Below are 16,191 nucleotides of genomic sequence, written 5' to 3' on the forward strand. Positions count from 1 at the left end.
ACCGCTTATCACCTGTAAGTCACGAGTACACCATTGCGAATCCTTCAAAACCGATTCTTCGCAAACAAATAGTTATCAGTAAGCTGAAATCGAACAAAGAAACTTATCTCATGTGTTTATTTTTTCATAAAAAAAATTTCAAACAAATTGTTTTATGTGGCCATTAAGTTCTTGTTTATTGTTTGTTCGTGACTATTTGTTTTCTAAACGGCTTAACTTAACGACGATACGACGCTTCGAATTCATTAGCGCATTCATAATTTCTTTTTTCCGGTAACTTTAAGTTTGTCAAGTACTAGCGTGACTCGATCCCGTTTGCTTTGTCTTTATCGATATGTAAGTGAAACTTTTGGCTATCGTGGCCTAGTGGGCAAGACGCCCGTCATATGTTTGCTCGTATTCTTTTTTTCTATTTTTTTTTCCTACCTAAGCTGCTAGCCTTGAGAGGCTATTTCAGTGTAACCTTAACTAGTAGGTGAGCTCACGGGGCTCAAATCTGACGACGTTGCTAACACGAACCCAAGCAAGGGTCGTGCTTCGCAGAATCTACCACCGGATCGGAAACGCGACCCACTGAGACGATCCGACGAGAAACACAGTGGGCTAAGCCGCTTTCCACCTCGAGATGTGAAGTCGTAGACTCAATTTCACTGTACAACGACTGTCATGCCCTATAATTCGTAGAACCTTTCGCGATAGAAGTATCGCAGTGATATTCTCTCAAGTAGGTTAACATTACACTTTACCACCGGTAAATGCCAGTTGGTGGCAGTGCGTTGATAAAATACTTAGAGAACGCTGCCGCTCATACTCCACTGAATCATTTAGTCGCCATCTAGGCATTCACGGGAAGAGATGTGGTGGTGGTGGTGGTGGATCAAACAGAGTTTTGAATTTTGCCAACTTTTTCTGGTCGCGCACGATTTGAATTTTTCGGGAATGCTGCTAGGTAGATAGTGCATAGTCCACAAGTGGGGCGTATGTTCGTCCTACAAAAGCAATCATTTTTTTAATTATTTTTTTCCAACTCGTATTTATTCGATTTCTAATTTATAGTCCGGCCGCTGAAATAATGCGTTCCAGGCATATCATGATCGAACGCACGAAGTAGATTTGAGAAGGTGTTGAGTTTGTGATGAAAAAGAAATGATGTATTTTTGAATTTTTGTCTTACTAATGAACAATTATCTCACTAAGCTTATGTTAAATGTTGTAATGTTAGCTAAATCCAGTTTTTAAATCTCATAAGCATTTCGTGCCCATTTAGAACAGAAAGCAATATAATCTTATAGTAAAAATCCATTCTCTGAATCATTCTTTCTTGATAATGGCTTTACCTTCAAACACTCTACAAATAACGATCTAAAGCCCAAGGTCACGAAGGGCACAGGATGTCCTTAACTGCTTAAATAGTATTCACTGTCGAGATTTAGCCTCGAGAAAGACATTGAAAAGATTGGCGGTGGTGCGTGAAATTGTCAATTGTTTAAAATTTATTACTGTATACGATTTTGTTGGCGCTTACGGTTAGTAGAAAAATTAGTCTGACGTTATAATGTTATTGATGACCATTCATCGATTCTTCATTTGGATCGGGTTTGTGGTTCAAAATCGAAGGTGCAGCGGTGAAGTGAATCCTTACTGGTGGTAGGACGTCTTGTGAGTCCGCACGGGTAGGTACCACCACCCTGCCTATTTCTACCGTGAAGCAGTAATGCGTTTCGGCTTGAAGAGTGGGGCAGCCGTCGTAACTCTACTGAGACCTTAGAACTTATATCTCAAGGTGGGTGGCGCATTTACGTTGTAGATGTCTATGGGCTCCAGTAACCACTTAACACCAGGTGGGCTGTGAGCTCGTCCATCCATCAAAGCAATAAAAAAAAAAGTTCATAAGATTTTACGACATTAGAACGTAAATTAAATTATCTCGACAACTAGGTATTTACATTTATTTCGTTGTTTTGGTAATTTTGTACGTTGTTAGTCCGAACATTGCATGCTATCTATTATTCAAAACATCTATAATATATTATAATACGTGAAGCAAAAACTTTGTATCCCTTTTTACGAAAATTACGACGGAGGAGTATAAAATTTTCCACACTTATAGAAAATATAGAGAAGAAGTGCACAATGCTGATATTTTTTTTAAATAATGCATAAAAGATACATTAAATCAATAAAGAAAACATTACACACACTACATACCATGTATTTGACGCACACTCGCACGCATACTATTTATAATCAAACTTTTGTTCTTGACGTCTGTTGTCAAATTGAGAATAGATTAAATATTGTTTGTCTTTGTTAATGTTTTTATAGTGTAGGTAGTATTGGCGAAATTTGTGATTATAGAAGTATAAAATACAATCATAATAGTGTACAAACTTACAATTCCAATTAATTATAGTCGATTTTCGACTACTGCGGGACCTCTAGTTATTAGAGTTATTGTATTTGTCGCAGCCCGAAGTGTAATCGAGGTATTTGTGCAGTAGAAACTTGAATGTTATGTCTATAAAGCCTAATTTCGTTTGTCGAAGCATATCCGAAAAACATATAACTTTTAGGTATTTAAAAAAAATTGAATATACGATATTTTCCTTATAATTTGATAAAGAAGTATTGAAAGGATAGATACATAGCACAGAAAAAATAATCGACTAATTTATTACCAGGGTCAAAGCCTTGAGTTAGCCATCGTGTCGACTCTCCGACTATTTCGTAACTAATCTGACATAGGTACATCTAACAAGAATGACGTGGTTTACGTACAAAATAAAATATTATATTGCAATCCTGCTGCTAACGCTACTAGGGTTGTCAATTCTTTTAAAATATTTTTTATTGTTTACTATTCGGGTTTTTTTCTGCGTAAGCTTACGATTGTTAACTTAGCATATTTCGAAGCATTTTTTTTATTGCCTTTGTAGGCAGAAGAGCATACGGTCCACCTGATGGTAAGTGGTTACCGTCGCTCATTAACGTCAGCAATGCCAGGGGCAGAGCCAAGCCGCTGCCTACCATAAGCATGTTTTGCGATGTGCTCCTAAGCAGGACCTGTGTGCTTAGTGCGAGTTTTTTAACGTTTTCGACCGCGTAAAAGTTAACTCAAATTTGTATGTAGTTGTAGCGGCCTGTGTTTGCCGTTCTAATTGCATACAAATTTGAGTTAACTTTTACGCTATCGAGAACGTTAAAAAACTCGCACTAAGCACACTAGTTTTGTTCTACTATTTATGGGCTTCAGTAGGTAGGCAGTGAATTCATTTTCCGTAATTACCATTATTTCGTCTACCTTTAAAAATATCGTTTGGATTGAAACCAAATATGTCTTTAATTCAACAATAGTGTATACAGCCACACTGCTACTTTTTCTATTACATACTCACTATTTAAACTATCTCGAATGATACGCAACGTATTGTTTCGTCGTTGTTTAACTTCTCGATCGCGAAAAAGTTAACTCAAATTTGTAAGAAATTGGCACCTAAGCACACATGTCTCAAGATGAGGGACGGTATTTACCTTGTAGATGTGTATTGGTAACTACTTAACACTATGTATATAACATATAAGTACATTATCAGTTGTGCCTGTTACAGACTCATTTACGATAATCGTAATGAAATAACTCATAAAAAATATACCTTTTGTTTGTCCCACAATTTTAAAATTATATGTACTTAGATATATTATTCAACCGTTTTCTAGTTGACATCCCTAATGTGTTTATTACCTACAAATTAAGTATGGTGTATTAATGTAAATTATATAATTTTATTTTGTCATTGTGTCTTTTAGTTCAAGTGTATTGTATTAATTAAATTATTCAACTATTTTTGTTTTTGGTGTGAAATAATATTTGAATGCAAAAATCTGAGTGGTTTTCAGAAAAATATTATTATAATCGTCCCACTTAGCTAATTTTACAAAAGAGCACGTAGACATAGCCCACTGAGTTTCTCGCCGGATCTTCTCAGTGGGTCCGGCTTCCGATCCGGTGGTAGATTCTGCCAAGAACTGCTCTTGCTAGGGCTAGTGTTAGCAAGCTTTCTCAGGTTAAGCCCGTGAGCTCAGTTGGCGGTTCGTAGCTTGTAAACCTCGCGACCTTGCTTTTTTTATTGTCCGTGTAGACAGAGGAACATACGATCCACCTGATGGTAATTGGTTACCGTCACCCCTTAAGGTCAGCAATGTCAGGGGCACAGCCTACGTGTTGCCTACCGTTATATTGCCTATTCTACCTTTTCAGTACCAGACATTTGGTCATCATATGATAAAGCTATTTAGTTCCGCTTCAACTACCACTCAATAACTGGTGGTAGGACCTCTTGTGAGTCCGCGCGGGCAGGCACCACCACCTTGCCTATTTCTGCCGTGAAGCAGTAATACGTTTCGGTTTGAAGGGTGGGGCAGCCGTTGTAACTATATTTGAGACCTTAGAAATTATACCTCAAGGTGGGTGGCGCGTTTGCGTCGTAGATGTCTATGGGCTCCAGTAACCACTTAACAGCAGGTGGGCTGTGAGCTCGTCCACCCATCTAAGCAATAAAAAAATAATATAACAAACATTAAACTCCACTCTATTTATTAACCAATCAGCTAGAACGGGGTACTAGTTTTAAAACTTTACAAAATTACTTCATTAATCTATCTCTAATTTTTTTTATCTGTTAATATTCAAATAAATAAAAAATCTATTCACACGAACAAATGATTCTTAATTGAATTAATAAGAAGGAAAAAAAATCTCATTTAGTTCTTTAGAGTTCGTGTAACTTATATAGTTTGATGAACGTAAAAAACTTGTTGTTTAAGTACAGACGATGAGTGTCAAAAGCGCTTTGCGAATTTAGAATTTAAGCTGATATACTATGGTGTATTTTCAAAAACTTCTCTCATTTAGTTAGATGTAGGCATTATGTAGGGCGCAAAGGGAGAGAGGTCGAAATCTCAATTGTATTGTAAAACGGGTTTTTTTTATTGCTTAGATGGGTGGACGAGCTCACAGCCCACCTGGTGTTAAGTGGTTACTGGAGCCCATAGACATCCACAACGTAAATGCGCCACCCAACTTGAGATATAAGTTCTAAGGTCTCAAGCATAGCTACAACGGCTGCCCCGCCTTTCAAACCGAAACGCAAGATAGCTGATAGACTATGGTGTATTTTGAATAGCTTCTCTCATTTAGTTAGTTGTAAGCATTATGTAGGGCGCAAAGGAAGAGAACTTCCAAAGTTGAAACGAAAACAGAGACACGCTTTCTAGTAAATTAGAATACCTGTTGGATTAATATCTTAAAATTTTATGAAGCAACTAGCTGACCCGGCAAACATTGTTTTGCCATATATAAGATTTCTAGGGAATTTCTAGTGTAGAGAAAAAACAAACTTATTGTAAGTGTGTAAGGATGTGGTAAATGAGTGAAAGAGGTATGTAGTGCTGTGAACGATGAGGGAATATATAATAAAAATAACAAAACCTCATTCAACCACATAATACCTCATTATAACAAAAAAAAAATGTCCAAATAAAAAAAAAATATGTTAGGGGTGGACAACCCTAATCACTTAGGGGTATGAAAAATAGATAGTAGCCGATTCTCAGGTTTACTGAATATGCCAAAAAAAATTCATGAGAATCGGTCAAGCGGTTTCGGAGGAGTATGGGAACGAACATTGTGACACGAGAATTTTATATATTAGATGTAACGCGAAGCAAGTTACCCTCAACTGTGTCAGCCGATACGAAATCGCGTTACATTGCGTGTGATGAAAACACATTATAAGCAATTTGCGTAAACGGTATCGTATTGACAATCATCAGCGCTACCATTTTGGGGCACGTTTAAATTAAACTGATAAGACTGTACATACTGGTGGTAGGACCTCTTGTGAGTCCGCACGGATAGGTACCACCACCCTGCCTATTTCTGTCGTGAAGCAGTAATGCGTTTCGGTTTGAAGAGTGGGGCAGCCGTTGTAAATATACTGAGACCATAGAACTTATAGCTAAAGGTGGGTGGCGCATTTACGTTGTAGATGTCTATGGGCTCTAGTAACCACTTAACACCAGGTGGGCTGTGAGCTCGTCCACCCAACTAAGCTAAACTAAAAAAAAGGCGAGAAAAAGGGGCTTATTTGGTGTTAAGTGGTTATCGGAGTCCTTACGTCCGGCGTACACCTACTTTCAGACAAGAGGTCGAAATCTCAATTGTATTGTAAAAAGGCTATCCCACTCTTCAAACCGGAACTACTGCTGTGCGATAATTACTTAAGTAATGTTGGCTACCAATGCTAGTTCACGTCCATTAGTAGAATCCTCATAATTCGCATTGTATTGCTTTTGTATCATTTTTTTGTAATTTGTCATTTTTTACATTCATTTTCTTTACTACCGAATTAAAAGATTCGCTTTCGGCAAAAAATATAATGTTATAAGAAATTTAAGTCACGAGGTATTCGAACTTCAGTGGCGGTTTTGTTAATTATTTACTCTTTATTGTGATTACGTCGTATTGCGAGTTAAATTGAGACTTAGGCTTAATCATAAACATGAGCCCCTTCACGCTTCTATTAAGGATTGAGTGTTTTTCAAGGTGAAAGTCTTACAATAAAACAAAAAATTGATAATCAAGCAAAAATAGTTTCATAGAATCAATGCGTTTTGTTTGTCCAGTGATACATCAGAATACGCCCCCTTGGCCTCTTGGCTGAGTCTTTGCTCGCCCATTTGTCCTGGTGAAAATGGAAAGGCCTCCAGGCCGCTAGTAAGCCCGCAATCATAAAAACAGATCAGAATATGTTTTTTTTTTATTGCTTAAGTGCGTAGACTAGCTCACAGCCCAACTGGTGTTAAATAGTTACTGGAGCCCATAGAAATCTACAACGTAAATGCGACATCCACCTTGAGATATAAGTTCTAAGGTCTCAAGTATAGTTACAACGGCTGCCCCAGCCTTCAAACCGAAACGCATTACTGCTTCACGGCAGAAATAGGCGGGGTGGTGGTAGCTACCCGCGCGGACTCACAAGAGGTGCTACCACCATTAGTAGTAGTCTTAGTATAGCCGAACGTATTGTTTTTCTGATTTTTTGTGTGTCTTAACAGGCATTCAGAGGTTAGGGTCAATAAAGAAATCGCTTTAACAAATAATTTTTTCTTGTTTCAGATTTAAATATGCATCCCAGAACAGGAAATTTAGTTTGCGTCGTATTCCTAATAGTACTGGGTGAGTTTTTATTTATCTTCTAGGATTGGAAGACTTTTTTTATGGTATAGATACTTTTAAATGTGTACTAGAGTTAAAAAAAATTGAAAACTGAATTGACAAAGGTCGGTGACACCTTGAGTTTTAAGGTCCTAGTGTCAATTATTTTGGAGTGGTTGTGAGATAAAAAAGGCAAAGTATATTGGCATCCATCCTTTTTTTTCACTGGTAGCCTAAGAGACTATTCCAGCTACGCCCAAACGGGTAGGTGAGCTCACGGGCTCCACCTGAGAGAATTTGCTAACACTAGCCCTAGCAAAAGCAGTGCAGTTTACTGGTGGTAGGACCTCTTGTGAGTCCGCGCGGGTAGGTACCACCGCCCTGCTTATTTTTGCCGTGAAGCAGTAATGCGTTTCGGTTTGAAGGGTGGGGCAGCCGTTGTAACTATACTTGAGACCTTAGAACTTATATCTCAAGATGGGTAGCGCATTTACGTTGTAGATGTCTATGGGTTCCAGTAACTACTTAACACCAGGTGGGCTGTGAGCTCGTCCAACCATCTAAGCAATAAAACAAAAAGTGCTTAGCACAATCTAATATCGGATCGAAATCGCGACCCACTGAAAAGATCCGGCGAGAAACTTAGAAAACATCTTACCAGCAACTTTACGTTAGACCCAGAATAATGTACTACAGCCTTAATAAGCTTCAGCTTTATTAGGTGTTCGTTTATAAGAGCGGAGCTATAATCGGTGACAGATGCGATTGATTGTGAAACAGTCGATTCCGAACACACTAGAAACATCTGGAACTATAAAATAAAACGTTTTTGTCGTATATTAGAAGATTTTGTAATTATCGTGGCCTAAAGGATAAGACGTCCGGGGCATTCGTGTTGAGCGATGCAACGGTGTTCGAATCCCGCAGGCGGGTACCAATTTTTCTAATGAAATACGTACTTAACAAATGTTCACGATTGACTTCCACGGTGAAGGAATACCATCCATATTACACAGGTGGTAGGGCCTGTTGTGAGTCCGCGCGGGTAGGACCACCACCGTGCCTATTTCTGCCGTGAAGCACTAATGCGTTTCGGTTTGAAGGGTGGGGCAGCCGTTGTAACTATACTGAGATGTTAGAACTTATATCTCAAGGTGGGTGGCGCATTTACGTTGTAGATGTCTATGGGCTCCAGTAACCGCTTAACAGCAGGTGAGCTGTGAGCTCGTCCACACATCTAAGCAATGAAAAAAATATGTATTATATATTATTATATACAGATTTTAAAATAAACAATTTTAAAATTACAAGATCTAAAGTTCTATAAAACTTTAGATCTTGTAATTTAAATATGTACTTTAGATCTTGTAATTTAACTTACCAATTAAAAATTACATGATCTAAAGTTTAATAAAACTCTAAAACAAAGTTTAATAAAACTTTAAAACAAAGTTTAATAAAACTTTAGATCATGGTAATTTTTAATTGGTATTTTAATTTTTAATTGTAAAGTTTAATTACTTTATTGCTCATTTTGCCTTCAACATTTGGATGTTTCAATTGTCACTGAACCGATATAACTAACAGTAAACATAAGAAAATCACAAGATATCTTCGAGTTACATTTTAGTTTCGTAACTAGTAGAAACCGATCAGGTGTGACTATTGTTAAATCTGTCAAAAGCATAGATTTTTTGAAGTAATTGCGCGCTGCAGGTGCGGCGTTGAAGGTACTAGACTACCAGAATAACCTCCCCTGCAGTGCCAACCATAATGGTACCAAGTTTCATCACAATCGCATATGGTTTAGGAGGATAGAAGACAAAGACACAAAAAATAGACCTACCCTATAATCTTTCAAATCCCAAATTCACCGTCTTTAAGATAAATTAAAAAATGCCCTTATGCTTATTTAAAGGAAGGTGGTTAATACTATATTTCGGGACACCCATTGATGTCACCTAGGTCATTACCTGGGGCGGGCTAAGGGGTTATTGTACCGAGACGGCAGATGTAGAGTCGTCGACTATTGTCTTGACGACCTGTCGGGAGAGAGTCCTTTCTCAAGGCGTAGTCTCCCGACAGGAATTGGAATCTTCTTCTCTGGAGGCGCCGGAGTTCAACACAACCCGGTCTGCTACCCCCCTCGACCATATCTGTAAATGGATTACCCAGCGTTAAAAAGAGTTGGTACCGCGAATCTTATTGTAGTGCACGGGGAATTGTCTGGTGGGTAGGGCGTTAAAGCATCCTAGACCCGCACACATCTGCAGACTGTCAAGTTCCACAAAATACGCGCGGGCTTTCTAAGTGCAGACACCTTCTATGTGATACGGCCTTATGCCGAAAAAAGTATCTTAACCTATATGCTTCTTAGTTTGAAAATGACGTACAACCCTACCCACCATTCATCCCTTATTCTTCTCACATAAAGATGAAATTACGGCACTACATTTGAAAACGATTGATTGCTCAACACATCGACTTTGTATTTTTGCATTTGCATAACTTTCACTACACTACGTTTTAAATTAGATTCGAAATGGTAATTGTATATTTCGGTATCATGTTTTGAGGTGTGTCCATTTTAATGAGCATCGTTCATTTAACGTATCGGGAACTGAGCTTAAATTGTCAATTGAAACATTTATGCTATTGGAATTACAGTACATTTTACCTTGACAGTTAAATGTTTTTCCGGTTCACTGATTATGCAATTTTGGTACGATGCGAAAAGTCTTTTCCATAATACAATGCAAATAAAAATTACACAAATTTTCAAATCGCTCAGATATACACGACAACTGTCAACTGTGATTTTTCATTTCACCATTGGGATGCTAACGTCGTCAAGATAAAGAAATCACTGCATAGTATAAAACAAAGTCGCTTTCTCTGTCCCTATATCTGTCTGTCCCTATGTATGCTTAAATCTTTAAAACTACGCAACGGATTTTGATGCGGTTTTTTAATAGATAGAGTGATTGAAGAGGAAGGTTTATATGTATAATAACATCCATTAAATAGTGGAGAAATAATGAATAAATTACAGTTTCCGAAGCGAAGCGACGGCGGGTCGCTAGTGTATACTAATATTATAAAGAGGAAATATTTGTTTGTTTGTTTGTTTCGAACAGGCTCCGAAACTACTCGACCGATTTGAAAAATTCTTTTTCCATTAGAAGCCGACATTGTCCCTGATGAACATAGGCTACTTTTTTTTTATTTTTTTTTATTTTTATTTTTTGGTTTCATGTGTGTTTTAATGTTTCCGAAGCGAAGCGAGGGCGGGTCGCTAGTAACCTATAAAATAGCATTGCTGACGTCCATGAGCGACGGTTACCACTCACCATCAGGTGGGCCGTATGCTCGTCTGCCTTTTTTATTTTTTTTTATTGCTTAGATGGGTGGACGAGCTTACAGCCCACCTGGTGTTAAGTGGTTACTGGAGCCCATAGACATCCACAACGTAAATGCACCACCCACCTTGAGATATAAGTTCTAAAGTCTCACGTATAGTTACAACGGCTGCCCCACCCTTCAAACCCAAAACGCATTACTGCTTCACGGCAGAAATAGGCAGAGCGGTGGTACCCACCCGCGCGGACTCACAAGAGGTCCTACCACCAGTAATTACGCAAATTATAATTTTGCGGGTTTCATTTTTATTACACGATGTTATTCCGCCACCGTGGAAATCAATCGTGAACATTTGTTGAGTACGTATTTCATTAGAAAAATTGGTACCCGCCTGAGATTCGAACACCGGTGCATCGCTCAACACGAATGCACCGGACGTCTTATCCGTTAGGTCACGACGACATTACGGCAATAAAAAATAATAATAATAATAATATATATATTTATTAAATTCTACGATTTATTTACTAATTATTATTTCAAGAGATTCAAACTGACAACGACTGGTCAAATGACCGTCAGCAACAAATATTAATCTAAGATTAGTTTCGTAATAAATTTCGTAACGTGTCTAATCTACAATCTAAATAGTTCTAACCTAGTTTAAAATAACGTGTTAGCGGGTAATGTTCTTTGTTTTATCTGTTATAGAATGCTCACTTAGTTTTAAGTGTCTCGTTATGGGTTAGTTTGGGTTCGAGATGCTTAAACATACAGTTGTATGTGTATTGTTATGCGGATATTGTGTTTATTGTATTCTTTTTTTAATTTTGTAATGGATAAACGAGATCACTGCCCGTTTTGTGTTAGTGGGCTAATGGGGCCCAAATATAAAGCCACTTTAAAAAAAAATCGGTTAAAATCTGAAAAGTATTCAAAAATTTGACTGGTGGTAGGACGTCTGGTTAGTTAGGACGTCTTGTTGCTCGTGGGAGGCCATGGCCAGGTTATGTGACCTGGTAATGGCGTCCCGTGAGGCTGAGGAGCGTGAAAGGGAGTGGGATCCCTCTTCAGCACCTCAGCGCAGAAGGCGGGATGGCCGGCGCGGGCGTGAAGCTCCCGCTCAGCCCCCGTAGGGACTATCAGGTGGCGGGTGCGGGGGCGCCCGGTACTCGACTGTCGGTCCGGTGGTGGGGCGGTGCAAGGTGGCTCCTGTGCGCCGCCCACGGTGTATCTCCCGAAATGACGTCCTTCGGGATTTTCCCGGAGATGAAATCCCGTCTTATCATCAGGACGGGTACCAGCGAAGGCAGACTTTCGGCGCGCACTGCGGTACCGTATGTCTGGTATAGCCGGTGTGGTGGAGCTCGATGGGGTTTAGTCGGTAGTCGTTCTGCGGGGCAAGTGCTTCGCGCGCCTTTTTCAAGGCGTAGTCTCTTGCGAAGAATTCGGGGAGGTGGAGGACCTTCTCGTCCCCCTCTTCCTCTCAGGAGGCGCCGGAGTCCGACATAACCCGGTTCGTTACCCCCCCGGACCGGGTATCCGTAAATGGATTCCCCAGCGTTAAAAAAAAAAAAAAAAAAGGACGTCTTGTTGCACGGGTAGGTAACAACACCCCGCCTATTTTTTACGTGAAGCAGTAATGCGGTTCGGTTTGCAGGGCAGGATAGCTGTTGTACTATACTGAGACCTTAGAACTTATATCTCAAGGTGGGTGGCGGCATTTACATTATAGGCGTCTATGGATTCCGGTAACCACTTAACAACAGGTGGGCCATAAGCTCGTCCACTCATCTAAGCTGTAAACAAATTACGACTATGTCCTAACGTCCAAACTAAAGAATGACTGCTTTGCGATAGAAATAGTCAAGATAGGCTCTGCCATTCTCCCAGTCACCTGGGGTCAGCGCCACATATTTTCTCCTTCCATACTCCTCTATCATATTTCATTTCTTCGCTCACTCCCCTCTTACACGTATCATCTTTCACGCAATCCATCCATTTCTTCTTAGGTCTACCTCTTCCTCTAAAATTGTAGGGTTGATATCAAGCGGCCGGTCATAAAAAAATTGCCAAAACTTAGAGCAACATGAGAACAAATAAAAAGAATGGCATACAAGGATACAATGAATTTCTATTTATCAAAACTTACATCTGAATCTTTTCTATGAGAGGAATCTATGAAATCGCAAGGCCACTTTGACTTTGCCACTGGCTAACAAACAATGATTATCTTTCATCAGATTTTTGCTAACGTAAAACAAAAGCAATATAATTAGCATATTAATTAAAGCACTCACCTAACGGGCAGGTGTGTTGGCTTATAAATATGTGACATCGTTCGTACACAGTGTAGGTGACAACAGAACTGAAGCTAATTCCGTTCCGATGTACTAATGCGAAAGTTTGTCTGTCTGTTTCGTTTTCACGCCCATAACATTGAATAGGTTTGAAGAAATTTGGCGAGGAAATAATTTGGGCTTTGAAAAAAAGCTATGCTATACATTGAACGGATCTTCGACCAAGCAATGTAAAGTGCACTCAAGGAGAGTGAAGTTGCGCAAAGATAAAAAGTAAGTAGCTTTTTTTTATTGCTTAGATGGGTGGACGAGCTCACAGCCCACTTGGTGTTAAGTGGTTACTGGAGCCCATAGACATCTACAACGTAAATGCGCCACCCACCTTGAGATATAAGTTCTAAGGTCTCAAGTATAGTTACATTAAGTGATAATAATTACAAATTTTTTTATTGAGAACCTGACAAAAGATCTTGGCAGATGTCACCTCAATTATAGGCGCAATCGACAGTGCATTGACAATGAAAAAAATTTATAAATGAAAAAAATAGGCCTTTTTTTACGCAGTCGGTGCAAAAGTTTTAGTTTCTGAATTTGAAAACATAGCCACGAATCTAACTTGTATTCAAGTTTTTTTTTAATGTTTCAAACGTTCAAAGGTCAATATGAAAAATCCTTACTAACCGACTGTTTTACATTGCACTGTGTTTATAGGCTTCCCATGTACATTCAATATTCATGGCAGTCGGGCGACGCGAGTTAAGCTCGGTGTTGATCCATGAACATTGTTACTAAATTTATATAGAAAAAAAAACCTTTTTGTAGCCCATAAAATATTTTCGGAGATTTCTCAGTGAATTAAATACAAAAGTGATTTGTGTTATATTAAACTGATTTATCAGCTTTTAAGCAAAGTTCTAAAACAAAATGCAACAGGAACAAATGCTTAAATGGTTTACTAACCTGTTTCATTTTAAGGTTTTAAGGTTAAGAAGTCGTGTGAATGGTCTTATTTTGTTAATCCAGTATTTCTTGATGTTTAAATGTGTAATAATGATGATTTAACAGCCGTTTAAAAGCCGTGGATGTAGCTTCTCGAAAAGTCGCGCAAAAGTCTTAGTAAATATCCACCATGTTACTCAAACTTCATTTCATCCCACCTCATCTTTTTTAATTTAATTGAATCCCAATTGATAAAATTCTTAAATAAATCGATTTCATCTCATTTCGCCTCCTAATATTTTACATATAACAGAGTATAAAAATAAATCAGACTTAGGTTAAAGGTGACGTTACCAGGCCACAAAATCTTAGAGAAAAACAATTGACTCTTTAACGTAAAAAAATATTTTTTTCCTACCTATGCTGATAGCCTTGAGAGGCTATTTCAACGTAAACTTAACTAGTAGGTGAGCTAGCTTGGCTAAAACCTGACGACGTTGCTAACTCGAACCCTAGCAAGAGCAGTGCTTCGTAGAATCTACCACCGGATCGGAAACGCGACCCACTGAGAAGATCCGGCGAGAAACTCAGTGGGCTGTGTCTATGGGTTAATTTATTCGTCGAGCTCTTCATCACAAGTGACGGGTTCGACGAGAACGATGACCGGTACTTGAGGTACCTAAAAGCACCGTTAGTGGATCGGGAGGATCCGAAATGACGTGTTTTGGGCGACGTCGATTGCTTTCCATTCTGTCCGTAGGATGGGGAATGTCAAAATTGTCATAAACTTCAAACACATACATTTACGGATCGGCTTGTCAAATAGACTCAGTTAGTTCCTTTCAGAAAAAAAAATTATAGACTTTATTTATTATAAAAAAAGACGTGTGGTATCGAGGGACACCGGATAGGAACGAAGTTCCATAATATAAAAATATTAATTTTAAGTTCTATTCGAGGTATAAAGAAAACAATTACATATTAGGGTATACATTTTTTTAATTTTTTTTGGTTGATAAAAAAAAATCGCAAGGGTCAACCTTTATTGGTGGAATTTACGTGTAGCAACATCTGTTGATAACAAACTAAATAAAAATAGCGACATCTGTTGATAACAAACTAAATAAAAAAAAGTGTCGTGACAACTTTTCGTAAGAATTTTTTCCGTCTAGCCCCCTTTCACAACGCGCGATAAGGAACTTCGTTCCAAAAAAAGAACATAATATTCCTAACCTAAAAGTACATGTTATTATCCGCAACATGCTTCGTCAGATTACAGAAATAGAGTTATCAGCAACATACTTCGTCAAAAAGTACACAAGTTCAGAAAATTGTATGCTTTCATTTCTCCAACAAAACCTTTCGAGTACTAATAATTTGAGCAATTCACACCCTTCAAAGTACCGATGCTCAATATAGGGATCACTTTCAGATTTAAATGGCGTTGTTATGGGTGCTTGAGCATCGAGGACCGACCCCACTCGTCACTAGATCCCAAACATAGTGATGGATCATTGTATTGAGTGGAACTTTTAGCAGTATACTTTAAATGGATTTTTATGTTGTTCTTACTACTGCTCGACTCAAAATTTTTATTAGAATGGCATTATCTCTCTCTTTCTCACACTCTTTCTGCTCTCGCTACTACAATTGTTATTAGTTTTGAAGGCGACTACATAATAAGTTGGGGAAAAAGTCTTTTCGCATTATAGTATGTATGAACTTGTAATAAAATCTCTTTGTAATAAAATCTATTTGTATCTGGCTGGTTTTAATTCATTAAAAGTTTCATTAAAGTAAGTAAGTAAAGTATCATTAAAAGTTTAAATTTTAAAGAAGATAATTCCAAATTCAAATTAGGAAAATTTGTGATTTTTATTTATTTTTCGTACTGTCAAGATGAGTGAATCTAATGAAGAAATTCTGTACATTTTAAAATTTTACTACAAAAAGGTAAAAATCCAACGATAGCCGCGAAAAAAATTTGCGATGTTTATGGACCTAGTGCAGTGTCTGTAAGAGTAGCACCGATTTGGTTTAAGCGTTTTCAATTCGGAAATTTTGATGCCAAAGATGCACGTCGCTCTGGTCGCCCTATTACGGATAGAATAGATGCCATTTTTGAAAAAGTGGAGCAAGATCGGCATATCAGTAGTTACGATGTAGCTGAAGAACTGGGAATTAATGACAAGCAATTTGGCGAATTAAAAAAAAATTGGAGATACAAAAAAGCTCGATATTTGGGTACCTCACTGAAAGAAACCTAATGAATCGTGTACTCGTTTGAGATTCTTTATTACGACGCAATGAAACCGAACTATTTTTGAAGAAGCTGATAACTGGTGATGAGAAGTGGATCACGTACGACAAGAATGT

General features: G+C 38.3%; 1 protein-coding gene across 3 annotated transcripts in view; it reads left to right on the forward strand.

Moving 5' to 3' along the window:
• The window catches only part of LOC100174976 (multicopper oxidase 1), a 120,332-nt gene that overhangs the window by 51,306 nt on the left and 52,835 nt on the right, over nt 1–16,191 (forward strand). For all 3 annotated transcript variants that reach the window (XM_012696683.4, XM_004933518.5, XM_012696681.4), the window contains exon 2: nt 7,178–7,237. In XM_012696683.4, the coding sequence (XP_012552137.1) occupies nt 7,186–7,237 (52 nt within the window). In that variant the 5' untranslated portion in view covers nt 7,178–7,185. The remainder of the gene's footprint in view (nt 1–7,177; nt 7,238–16,191) is intronic.

This window comes from Bombyx mori, chromosome 28, assembly GCF_030269925.1.
Source record: "Bombyx mori chromosome 28, ASM3026992v2".
Taxonomy (NCBI): Eukaryota; Metazoa; Arthropoda; class Insecta; order Lepidoptera; family Bombycidae; genus Bombyx; species Bombyx mori.